Source organism: Pseudonaja textilis, chromosome 12 (assembly GCF_049901715.1).
Source record: "Pseudonaja textilis isolate UNSWEBS1 chromosome 12, rPseTex1.2, whole genome shotgun sequence".
NCBI classification, from domain to species: Eukaryota; Metazoa; Chordata; class Lepidosauria; order Squamata; family Elapidae; genus Pseudonaja; species Pseudonaja textilis.
This window is the reverse complement of record NC_142001.1, coordinates 10,200,807-10,213,432: the sequence shown is the minus strand read 5'-3', so window position 1 is coordinate 10,213,432 and position 12,626 is coordinate 10,200,807. Positions and strand designations below refer to the sequence as shown.

The 12,626-nt window shown below is 44.4% G+C and overlaps 1 protein-coding gene across 3 annotated transcripts in view; it reads left to right on the top strand.

Annotated features, from left to right (window-relative positions):
- The window catches only part of CHM (CHM Rab escort protein), an 86,009-nt gene that overhangs the window by 48,526 nt on the left and 24,857 nt on the right, over positions 1–12,626 (top strand). For all 3 annotated transcript variants that reach the window (XM_087940985.1, XM_026703017.2, XM_087940986.1), the window contains 2 exons: positions 1,076–1,196; positions 2,037–2,262. In XM_087940985.1, coding sequence (XP_087797111.1) covers positions 1,076–1,196; positions 2,037–2,262 — 347 coding nt within the window. The remainder of the gene's footprint in view (positions 1–1,075; positions 1,197–2,036; positions 2,263–12,626) is intronic.

The following is a 12,626-nucleotide window of genomic DNA, read 5'->3' as shown; positions in this document are numbered from 1 at the left end:
AGAATGATTCTGCCCATTGCCAGCAGTTTAATCTTGACTGGCTCAAGGTTGACTCAGCCTCCCATCCTTCCGAGGTGGAAGGTCTAAGTGCTATTGCTATATAAGAGCTGTAGTGGCGCAAGTGGTATGAATGTAGTATTGCAGGCTAACTTTGCCCACAACCAAGAGTTCAAATCTGACCTGCTCAAGGTTGACTCAGCTTTTTATCCTCCCAAGGTCAGTAAAATGAGGGCCCAGATTGTTGGGGGCAACAGGCTCACTCTGTAAACCGCTTAGAGAGGGCTGTAAAAGCACTGTGAAGTGGTATATAAGTCTAAATGCTATTATTGCTATTGCTATTTTGATGAATACGGTCCTAATGATTCCTGCCTCCTACTTCCATCTCTTCACTATTTATTTTGTTTTGTTTTATTTTATTTTATTTATTTTATTTTATCATTTTATTTTATTATTTATTTTGTTATTCATATTTCTTCTTCCTAAACCACCCATCTCCCTCAAAGAGAGCCTCTGGGTGGCGTACAATATAATACAACTGAAATATAAAGCACTGTATACACATTAACATTAAAAGTAAAAATTAAATTAGGATTTTTTTTTTTTTAAATGATAGAATCGTGTCAATTAAAAATCAAAAGGGGAAAAAAACATCTGAAAATGGCCATTTAACATTGGATTATTACAGGTGGGACTCTCAAGGGAGTGGTTGTGGGTTCCTCTTTGCAAGGATTTTGTCCAGAGGTGATATTCAGCTGGTTGAGTAGTTTGGAGAACCGGCAAATCCCACCTCTGACTGGCCCTGCCAACCCCATCTATTCTCTACCTCCCGAGTCCCAGCTGATCGGCTGGGTCTTCTTTGGTTGCCCTGCACAGGAGAACGGAGCTGGAAAGCAGGTTAGTGGGGTGGGGTGGGAATGGGGATTTTGCAGTATCCTTCCCCTGCCACGCCCACCAAGCCACGCCCACAGAACCAGTAATAAAAAATTTTTGAATCCCACCACTGATTCTGTCATTTCTCTCTCTTTGCTTGAGCCAAGTGGAAAAATGGTGGTTGACCCAAAAACTCTTGTTTCAGGTTCCATGTTCCAGAGCGGACATTTTCAATAACAAACAGCTGACGATGGTGGAAAAAAGAATGTTGATGAGATTTCTGACCTTTTGCCTGGATTTTGAACAGCGCCCAGATGAATACCAAGGTGAGCGCCCTTCGAGGAATGGTGAAATCCTCTTGTCTCCTTGTTTTTTCAAGGAATGGAACCCCTCTGGAAACCCCTGGATCCTATTTACCGTGAGAGCATGTGAGGAAGCGCCAGGTGGCTGGAGTTCCCAAGGGCTTTACACTGTTGGGTTGCGGTTGTGGAGATGTTCTGACCATTCACGAGGGCGGGGGAGGCCTATTGACAACTCTGCGCTCGGTCTAGACGTTGGTGTCCGTGAGGCCCATGTTGGCTAACCCTAGGTCTGAAAGGGAGGAGCTTAGTACCTTGGAGTAAGATAACACAGAATGGTCGCCAAGTCATCAGTTGTAAGTAAAGGGCTACTTGTAATTGGGTTTTCTTGACATATATAAAGATGGTCTTCTCTCCTCTTCTCTTCTCTCCTCTTCTCCTTCCCTCCCCTTCCCTCTCCTCCCTCCCCTCTTGTCCCCTTCCCTTCTCCTCCATTCTTCTCTTCCCTCTCCTTCCCTTCCTTTCCCCTCCTCTCTTCTCCTCCTTCCCTTCCCTCCCCCTCTCCTCTCCTTCCTTTCCCCTCCTCCCTTCCCTTATCTCCTCTCCTCCTTCCCTCCCCTCCCTCCTTCTCTTCCCTCCCCTCCCCTCCTTCCCTTTCCCTCTTCCCTTCTTTTCTCTCCTTCCCTTTCTCCTCCTCCCTTCTTCTCCTCTCCTCTTCTTTTCTCTTCTCTTTCCTCCCCTCCCCTTCTCCTCCTCCCTTCTCCTCTCCTCTCCTCCTTCCCTTCCCCCCTCCCTTCTTCTTGTCTCTCCTCTCCTCTCCTTTCCTCCTTCCCTTCCCTTTCCTTCCCTCCCCTTCCCCTGAGACAGCTCAGAAGGACCGCAAGTTTGCTGACTATTTAAAAACCCAGAAGTTAACTCCCAACCTGCAGCATTTCATTCTGCATTCCATTGCGATGGTCTCGGAGGCTGATTGCTGCACCATAGATGGACTGAAGGCCACTCAAAAATTTCTGCAGTGCCTGGGGCGCTACGGCAACACCCCCTTCTTATTCCCTTTGTATGGCCAAGGGGAAATCCCTCAGTGTTTTTGTCGGTAAGTGTATTTCCTCTCCCCCTCTCTCTCTCTCTCTCTGCACTCTAGTTCATTTTAAAAAAATTTCTTTATCGTTTTCCTTTTGACATACCCTTTAAGTGTGTGAGTAGAAAATATGCATCTGCTGTTTAAGCAAATATGGCTTGTGGGCCTTTTGTGGCTTTGCACTTGGATGGACAGAAGTCGAGAAAGTGACTCTTAGTTGGCCAACCTTTGATACTTTGGAGCAGGGTTTCCCCAAGCTTGGCAACTTTTAAGGTGTGTGGACTTCAACTCCCAGAATCCCTCAGCCACGTAAGCCTGGTTGCTGTGGTTTTATTTACCATATGGCGGTTAAAGCAAACCATGGCTTAGCATTTATCCTTACAGGTTATTGTGAGGCCTGGGGCGTGGCACAAAAGCAACAAAGTCACAAAAATAAATATATTTGCGGGCAAAAACTCTGGTATTTTAGTTACAATCTTTTAAAGAGAAAGAGTTGGAATGTACTTTTGCTTTCAACTGCTGCACTGCTCTTCCAGGTTTCCTCCTCTCCCCACCCCCCCCTTTTATGGCAACTACTAAAACAGGCATAGGAATCTTTTATGAGTTGAGAGCTGGTATGTGTTTCCCAGTTTTTCCTGGCCTGTAAGATTTCCAGGAAGAGCGTTCTACCAACCGGTCTACCAACTGGCAACCACTCTGCCTATACATCACAGCCTACAATGTTTTTTATCGCCGGGTTATCAGAATAAGGTGTCACTGGCCCTGTGATTTCTAACCGCCTCTTCATATCCTCTTTTAATGTAACCCTCTTAAGCGCTCCTTGCACTCGGTTATCCTGTGTCTTCTCATCAAGGCTACCGTTATAAACGGCAGGCATGCATATTTATGTGAATGATTCAAAGACATTTGTAAGTCATATCCTTGCATTCCGAATGAGCTGGCCATCCACTCTGCAATGATCTTGAGAACTGGTGTGTGTGTGTGTGTGTGTGTCCCTGAAGCATACGTAAAATCAGGAGTTATTCTGAAACAATTGTGAGCCAAACTGATGACTACTATTACTACTACTACTACTACTACTACTACTACTACTACTACTACTACTACTTCTTCTTCTTCTTCTTCTTCTTCTTCTTCTTCTTCTTCTTCTTCTTCTTCTTCTTCTTCTTCTTCTTCTTCTTCTCCTCCTCCTCCTCCTCCTCCTCCTCCTCCTCCTCCTCCTCCTCCTCCTTCCTCTCCCTCTCCTCCTCCTCCTTCTCCCTCTCCTTCTTTTCCTCCTCCTCCTCCTCCTCCTCCTCCTCCTCCTCCTCCTCCTCCTCCTCCTCCTCCTCCTCCTCCTCCTCCTCCTCCTCCTCCTCCTCCTCCTTTTTCGTTAATCTTTAATGAGATTCACAGCCTTTGGGCTGGTTGGTAGCTCAACAGCTCGAGTCCTAACCACGGACCTAAGAACTGTTCAGGTAGCGTCGGAGGATATAAGCTGTTCCAAGTAGGGTGGTTTTTTGTAGAATCAGGGTATTCAAGTCTGATAAATTCAGGATTTCCAAATAGCGAGGCAGCCCTTTAGGTATTGCTCCAAGGGCTCCAGTTACAATTGGGATAACACATAGCTTCTTTTTCCAAAGTCGTTTAACTTCAATTTGTAAGTCCAGATACTTTGTGATTTTTTTCTTGCTGCATGTCTACAATTTGTGCATCACCAGGTATTGCAATGTCAACGAACCAACCCATTTTCTTTTCAACTATTGTTAGATCAGGTGTGTTGTGGGCGAAGTGCCTGTCAGTCTGAATTCTGAAGTCCCACAAGATCTTGACTTTTTCATTCTCCAGAACCTTCTCAACCTGATGTTCCCAGTAGTTGTTACTATACTCAAATCCAAACTTTTGGCACAGTTTCCAGTGAGTGATTTAGCAACTCAGTTATGGCGTTCTAGATAGTCAGTTTGTGAAATTTTGCTGCACCCTTTTTTCTAATTATTAGTATTAGTATTGCTTCGTAACTACCATCGACAGAGGTGCCCATTTTTAAATGCAGGGCTCATCCAAATGACATTTACACACTGGCTATCATTTGTTTCTTCACTGCTGTTTAGTGCTGGTTGTAGTTGGGGGGAGGTTTTGAAGTATTTCTAGCAGGACTAGCAGATTCTGTAACAGCTTGGTTCCCTAGAGGTTCGGACCCGGCTCCCAAACACAGCAAACCCTTTGAAGTTAACTCAATGATTCCTTTAATTAGGGGTGCCAGCAACTCCAGCAAAAAGTTTCTCTGTCAGCTCAGACTAACAAGTCCATCTAGAAGATGAATAGTTGTCTGCCACATCTATTCATCTCCGCCCTCTGCCTTTTATTCCCAGAACTAGGGTGTGGCTTTGCTAGCAAGGACCGGCCCACAGATTTCCACTGCTCTCCTCTCCTCTCCTCTGCCTGCTGCACATCCTCACGTCAGGCACTGGAGCCAACTGTTCCTCCCCTTCCTCATCAGCCACCTCCAGATCTGGGAGCTGTTGACTCTCCATCTGAGGGCTAATGGACGGGCCCGGCTCTGCCACTAAACACTAGGCCATCCGTCTGGCAAACTCGCAAGATTCATTTTTCTCGCCATGTCTATGTATACATCCGAACTAGACTGCGTCGTTTCTCTGTGGCACGTAGTATTGGTGGGTATTTGCATACTTTAGTATATTTATTTTGTCATGTTTTTGTAGCATATATTGGAGGTGGAGACCTTTTGAGAGCTGCATACAACGAAATTTCATTTTCATGTTTGCCGATTAGTGTACACTCAAAGTGACAGTAAAGTTATTACTCTAAGTCTACATCTAACCAATACATAGTTTCTTCCTGACGAATGGATTCCTTTTCCATGCCTGAGTGAACTGAAACCTCGGATTCCTTTCCTTTGATGGAAGGAGTCTTCTTTCACTGGAGGGTGGGAACTTCTGACAACTTTATGGTGGGGTTTTAAAATACATCTGGCAATAAAAATGAAAGCATTCCATTGTTCCAAGAGAGGGACAATCAACTATTTTTCTTCCTGGAGGCTGTTTTTCTTCTCTTCCCTCCTCTTGGTCCCCCAAAACCACACAAAAAGACATTTTTACATTTTTCTCGAGTATGAAAGAAAGACTGTCATGGAACTACTCTAAAGAATAATCATGCTGATTCACAAGATTTATCCTGAGCCCAGTAAGATCGGATAGTTGTGATTAGAAGCTCAGGGCTGAACTGTGGTGTCCTTGGTGCTCTCTGAGCTTGGTTGTTTCATGAAAAGGTTTCATTACCCATCTAGGGAACATCATCAGTGCTAGAAGGCGGGGTGGGTGGGTGGGTTGCAGGGAGGAGGAGGACTGTGGGGTCCTTGGTGCTTTCTGAGCTTGGTTGTTTTCTTGCAGTTTTCTTTCATTACCCAGCTAGGGAACCTCATCAGTGCTGGAAGGGAGTGGGGTTGGAGAGGAGGAGGAGGAAGAGGAGGAAGAAGACTATGGGGTGCTTTGGGGGCGTTGAAGAAGAGGACTGTGAGTCCTTGGTGGTCTAGGAGTTTGGGTTGTTTTCTTGGAGATATTTCATTACCAAACTAGATAACATCATCAGTGCTAGAAGGAATTGGGGTGTGTGGAGGGGAGGAGAAATGGAAGGGAAGGAGGAGGACTGTGGAGTCCTTGGTGCTCTCTGAGCCTGATTGTTTTCTTCCAAACCTTTCATTACCCAACTAGGGAACCGAATCAGTGCTAGGAGAGAATGGGGTTGGGGAGGAGAAGGACGATGGGGTGCTTGGCAGGATGGGGGTTGAGGAAGAGGACTGTAGGTCCTTGGTGGTCTAGGAGCTTGGGTTGTTTTCTGGGAGGTGGTTCATGACCCAAACTAGGTAACATCAGTGTTGGAACGACATAATGTATGTGGAGCGGAGGAGAAATGGAAGAGGAGGAGGAAGAGGAGGAGGAGGGCTGTGGGTCCTTGGTGCTCTCTGGGTTTGGTTGTTTTCTTGCAGACGTTTCATTGCCCAAACTAGGTAATATCATCAGTGGTAGAAGGAATGAGGGTGTGTGGAGAGGAGGAGAAATGGAAGGGGAGGAAGGACGAGGAAGACTCTGTGGTCCTTGCTGTTCTCTGAGGTGGGTTGTTTCCTTGCGGACGTTTCATAATCCAACTAGGGAACATCATCAGTGCTAGAAAGGAGTGGGGTTTGTGGAGGGGAGGAGGAGCAGGAGGGGAGGAGGAGGCAAGGAAGGACGAGGAAGACTTTGGGGTCCTTACTATTCTCTGAGGTTGGTTGTTTCCTTGCGGACGTTTCATAATCCAACTAAGGAACATCATCAGTGCCAGCAGACAATCGGTAAGGAAACGTCCGCATGGAAACAACCCAGCTCAGAGAGCACCCAAGAACGCCACATTCTCCCAACAAATGTATGTTGGAGTGATGCCCAACTCTCCTGTTTCCTAAAGGAGAAGCCACGGTGTGTAGGGTGGATTTAAGGGCAAGGGGTGGGAAATTTTGCTGGATCTCCAGTTCAACATGGATAATCCTAGATAGCCTTCAGCTTTTGCCAAGACTGAGATCAAGGAACCCTCCTGGTATTTGCTTCTTCCTTTTCTTTGGCTCCCATGTAGAAGATGCTTTTTATTGTTTGACGGCTGTACATAACCCAGGCCAAAAGAAAAGCAGAGGAAAAAGTGCAGAGCCTTTCTTAGCTAACTTAATTTCTTAGTAAATAAATAAAGAAACCCTTTAATTCAAGCCTTCTCCAGCCACGCTAGACTTCTTCTCATTACCCCAGACAATCCCGGCGCTGCCACCTCATCGTTGAAGATCCAAAGTTCATTAAGGCTGATTTAATCACGAGTGCGCATGTTTTAATGTGTTAGTTCTATCCATCTACCAACACATCTACCCCTCTCTCGCGTAGATCCTTGACTGTACAGATACGCAGAGGTGTTAATTGGCAATTTAATAATAAATGACACCCAATTTCAAGCATGATGAAAACCTTTATCACCAGTTTTAAAGAGCCAATTTACATTCTGCAGGCCGTTCGCATGGAAGGTAGAGGGAAGAGGAGAACGGTAGCTCCTCGACTGCAGAACGGGGAATTGTAGTTGGTGGGAGGTGAGCTGCCAGGGTGTCAACGCAAAATCGAACGAATTGAATCCAAAGCAGCTTCTGAAATCCCCATTAAAGTGGTCCTCCACTTATAACCACAGTCGGGAAGGGAATTTTTGGTTGCCAAGCACCCTAATTTCCTTCCCCTCCTTCCTTTCCCTCCCTCCCTCCCTTCCTTCCTTCCTTCCTTCCTTCCTTCCTTCCTTCCTTCCACTGAATCTTACTTTGGGACAAATCTCAGTGAAGTGAGACGATCCATCACGTCTTGAGAGCTGCTCTCCTATGATGGATGGATAGATTGGTAAAGTAACTCAATAATCTTCACTTTTTCTCTCTGGGTTATTCACAGATCAGTGAGCGCTGTCGTTAATAAAGCTATGGAATGCTTTTGTTGTCCTTGCCCGCATTATTTCTCAAGTTTTGACAGGACAGGCCTTTTAATTTGAAAATAACCTTTGTGTTGAAACATGCCTCCTTAAGCACACAAAGGCCTTTGTGAGAGTTCCACTTCACAATCCGTTGTGTGGAAACCGTTTCTCGGAAAAGGCCATTCGGGATTCTTTGAGATTTTGTTCTGTTGAATAGTCAGTTGCTGGATACAGGCAGTCCTCAACTTACAACAGTTTTCTTAGTGACCATTTGAAGTCAAGCACTACCTGTATTGGCCATATTTCCACCAAAGAGCTGAGCGATACACCTGGATTCCATATTTCTATTTGATCTTCACAGCAACTGTACACAGTTGAGTAGTGCTGTTTCCCCATTATTAAACAGATCAAAAAGAGAGAGAGAAAAACAACAAACTGAACCATAAAAAAAGAAATCAAAACAACAGCAGCAAATTAGTGAATAATCCAAAATAATCCGCAGAGCTTCAGGGTGGAGAAATTATTTGAACCCTGTCCATCATCTATTACCCTGTTTCCCCCAAAATAAGGCACAACCAGAAAATAAGCCCTAGCGTGATTTTTCAGAATAAGCCCTGGTTAAGATTATCAGACAGATGGATGCATTTAGTAACATATTTCCCTGAAAATAAGACCTAATCGGAAAATTAAGACCTAATGTGGTTTTGGAGCAAAAATTAATATAAGATCCGGTCTTATTTTCGGGGAAACACGGGTACATATTAAATCATGGTTTATGATAACACAATGGGTGAACCAGCACAATTGTGTTTATATTGTTAAAAGCTCGTTCAGAGTTTATGATGAATCACTCGGCAACTGCTGTCTCCCATTCAGAATTATTAGACTTATCCGCAAAACTACTTTGCGGTGCTAAGTATTGTTCAAAATAACCAAGTTAAATCAATCACATGGTGGTTAAGTGAATCTGGCTTCCCCATTGACTTTGCTTGTCAGAAGCTCTCAAGTGGGGATCACATGCCCTTGGGACATGTTAGTTGCCAAGCCTCTGAATTTGGATCAGGTGACCATGGGGATGTGGCAACAGTCATAAGTGTGAAAAACGGTCATAAGTCACTTTTTTCAGTGCTGTTGTGACTTGGGACAGTCACTAAATGAACTGTTGTAAGTCAAGGACTACCTACCCGTGTTTTCCTGAAAATAAGACCCTGTCTTTTTTTTTTTTGCCACTGAGAAGGGCATCAGGTCTTATTTTCAGGGGGGATGTTGTCCACTGACTCATCTCACTTGACTCTGAACCTTTCCGTTGTGGTACCCGCTTATGAGACAGCTCTGGGAAGGGAAGGGGCCATGAGTGGCACAGCAGGAAGAGCCACTTGTCTTTCTCGCTGATGCAAAGCCAGCTCCCCTCCTGTGGTGCATCTTGGGAAACACGCAAAGATGTTCCTGACAGAACTCATAAACGGGTAGCCAAACTACTACTCTGTGATTGCATTGTAATATAATTAATGTTAACAATGCAATGTGCTAATACCGTGTTTCCCTGAAAATGAGAGCCTGCCTTATATTTTTTGCCACCCAAAAAAGGCGCCAGGGCTTATTTTGGGAGGAATGTTATCCACTGACTAACCTCACTTGTGCACGTTGCTCCTGGCCTCCTTTTCGCTGTCAGAGGCCTTCATCCAGAGCCTTGTTATCAGCTACAAAGGCCTTCAGGAAAGCTTTGCCAGCTGCAGAAGAAATGGGCTGGCAAGGCAGGTGTTGGAGTATGTGAGGCCTGACTGCACCTATCTGGAGGTAAGTAGTAGGGCAGCTCCACCCCCCCTTCTCACCCTAGCTTAATTTTTACCTGTGTACCCTGGAGTGGTGGAGAGTCTTAATTAGGGCTTATTTGGGGGGATATAGCTTCTATTGGGCACATGTAAAAAAAATCAAGTTAAGGGGTAGGTCCTATTTTCGGGGAAACGCTGTGGCAGCTGAATTTCAAAGCTGATATCATGGATCCTTTCTGGATGCTTGACACTCTGTACCTTGAAAGCATCTGATAAAGAAGTATTTGAATTGTTTTTATTGCCTTCTTCCAAATGTTCTGATCCAAGAGACTCTCCAGGCTTGTCAACCTTCCTGCCCGGCACCAGACGCGCCAAGCCCGAAGCCTCTTGTAACATTCATGTTTTAATTAAAGAAAACAACCCGTTAGAGGCAGTTATTTTCTGCGGGAAGAGTAATGAAGATTTATTTTAGGGAGTGACCTTCACTGGATTAGCTCTAGCAGTAATCAGTAGAATTAATAGAATAATCAAATTATATGCAAACTCATAAATCATGGCGGGAACGGTGCTGTCAGAAGTTCGGCTATTAATGGGCTCCATTGTTGTGCTGTTGTATTAGAAATTGCAGCGGCTGATTTTTTTTTTCTTCCTTATTTTTTTTTTGCCATGATAGGAATTGAAATGGCATTTGAAGGCTAGGGAGGAGGGGGAGCAGAGAGGCGGCTAGCAGGGCAAAAATTTTCACAACTGTTAATTTAGCTGTAATGTGGTTTGATGTCAGCAGGGCAGAGTTGAAGCGGAGTGCAGATTCAAGGCATGATCTTTCAGCAGAGGCGGAATCATTGGCAGAGACAGTAGCCAGTTAATTAGAAGAATATCAGCTTAAATGTCTATTTAGGGTTAATAGTAATCAGAAGTACTTTGTTTTTGGGCCCCAGCCAAGCCAACCCTCTGCGTTTAGTCTATTTGAAATAAAGGAACAAAACATAACAGGGATACGATAATGGATTTGATTGTCACGACTGATTTCAACTTTTCTGATTTAAGAAAAAAAAATCTGTCGTGTTAATGCCAAATTTTAGCTCTTCCCTGTTTTCTATGTTTCCTGACAGTTAGGTGATGTACAGGCAGTCCTCGAATTTTGAGCCCAAGGTTTCTGTTGCTAAGTGAGACATTTGTTAAATGAGTTTTGCGCCATTTTATGTCCCAAGGGCATATGATCCCTGCTTGAGATCTTCTGACAAGCAAAGTCAATGGGGAAGCCAGGCTCACTTATCAACTGCAGAGATTCATTTAATCGCGGTGGCAACGAAGGTCATAACACAGGGAAAAGCTCATTTAACGAATGTCTCAGTTAAACAACAGAAATTTTGGGATCGATTGGGGTCATAAATTGAGAACTACCTGGATTTGGGTGACACTGTTCAGGGGCATAGATAAACCTCCAAGTGGCCTCAGTGACTCTCAGAAGGAGGACTAATGACCAGATGACTGCAAGGAATATAAATCCTTCCATCTTCCACCATTCAGTCAGAAACGAAGAAGCTTCTTGGATGAGAAGTAAAACGTCTTCAAGGAAAAAACAAAGTCCAGTTGCCTTTGGACAAAGCTCCTTTGGGTTTATAGTGTATGTGTGTTGTCATGCCCCTGTCGGAATTTGACTTGGAGGGAGAAGCCAAACAGCTGACAGGGAGTGGGAGCGTGGCTCCGCTGGCTGTGGAGGAGACTGGAGAAGGGCAAAGTCCGGCTGGACAGAGAAGGGGAGAGGTAGAACAAGGCAAAGGGAATTCAGAGGAAGACCCAGGCCCAGCTCCTCTTCATCCTAGGGCATGCAGGGAGGAACGGAGAAGGGAGCAACGTGAGTTGCATGGCTTACAGGGGAGGAAAGGGCCCTGATTCCCTCCATTAGCTGCAGCTGGAAACACTGTATAAAAGAGGAAGCTGTGCATAGCAAGTCATTGGGAACAAATGTAAATTTATCTTGTATCCTCGTGGCTTATTTGTGTCCCTGGCGTCTTCCCAACTGTGTGAGTTTTGCTGTGCTTTCAAGTCTGAAATTCCTTCTCCTGCCCTGTCAAGTTAATTACTTCAGTTTGGTTTGTTTGGATTTTTAGTTACAGTTTGTTATGTACGTTGTTTTGGACTGAATTTTTTACAGTTATCTCTCCTGGGAGAGTTTTTCTCCAGCTGAAGGTAACCAGGACATTAGGGGCAAAGTTGGAGATAATAAAGTGACTCTTCTTGCTTATTTGGCTGTGTTGCCTTTGTGCCACGCCCCAGGTGATCACAGGTGTGTGCATAATGTTCATCCATGGATGGTACCTGTCCACGTTCATTCATGCATTCCATCCTATGTTCAGAACCAGGAATGAGATAAACTTTAAGAATGGAGATTGCCAACTTCATAGGTTTTTCCCCCAACAGCCTTACTGGTTTTGGGGTTCTGGAAGGCCCATCACATTTAGGCTTCATGGAGTATGGGAAAGCTGGTTTGTAAAACATGAGTAATTGATGAACATTGGAGCTTGGTTTTCTGTCCTGACTAAGTAGGCAGAGAAGAATATTTAGGACTTATTTTCAGCGGCAGGCCAATTTTCAGACTCTTTTATTACTTTATCCTCAAAAGTATGAAAATAATCCTGGTGGTTCAGCTTTTCAACTTGTTGATTCAGCTGGATGTGGCAGAAAAGAAAAAAAAAGAAAGAAAAACCAGTGATTTAACTGAGGAGGAAAATTACTAAGTGCTTTTGTTGTCATTGTGAGTTGCTGCATGTTGCTCGTTGTTTTATTGTTTTCAGCAGACATTTCTTTGACAAACACATATGTTTAGTTTCCTCTGCCGAGTTGCCAAAAAACACTGCGCCCTATTATGGGAGAAACAAATCTAATTATTTAGCTTTTGGAAATACATATTTTTTTCATATTTTATAGACAAAAAGATCCAGCCTTTTCATTTGGTGCCGCCTTCGGTAGTATTTCCCTCTCTTTGTTTTTAAGCTGCTAAGTCACTCTGGTTTTGCATTTGGTGACCTTTCTTTTAATTGAGAGAGGGACCTTTATTGAAGGCACAAAGGCATTGTTCCAACATCTGCCGTATCATTTGTCACTTGGTCTTGATTATTGTTCTCCAGCCAGGGATCTGGG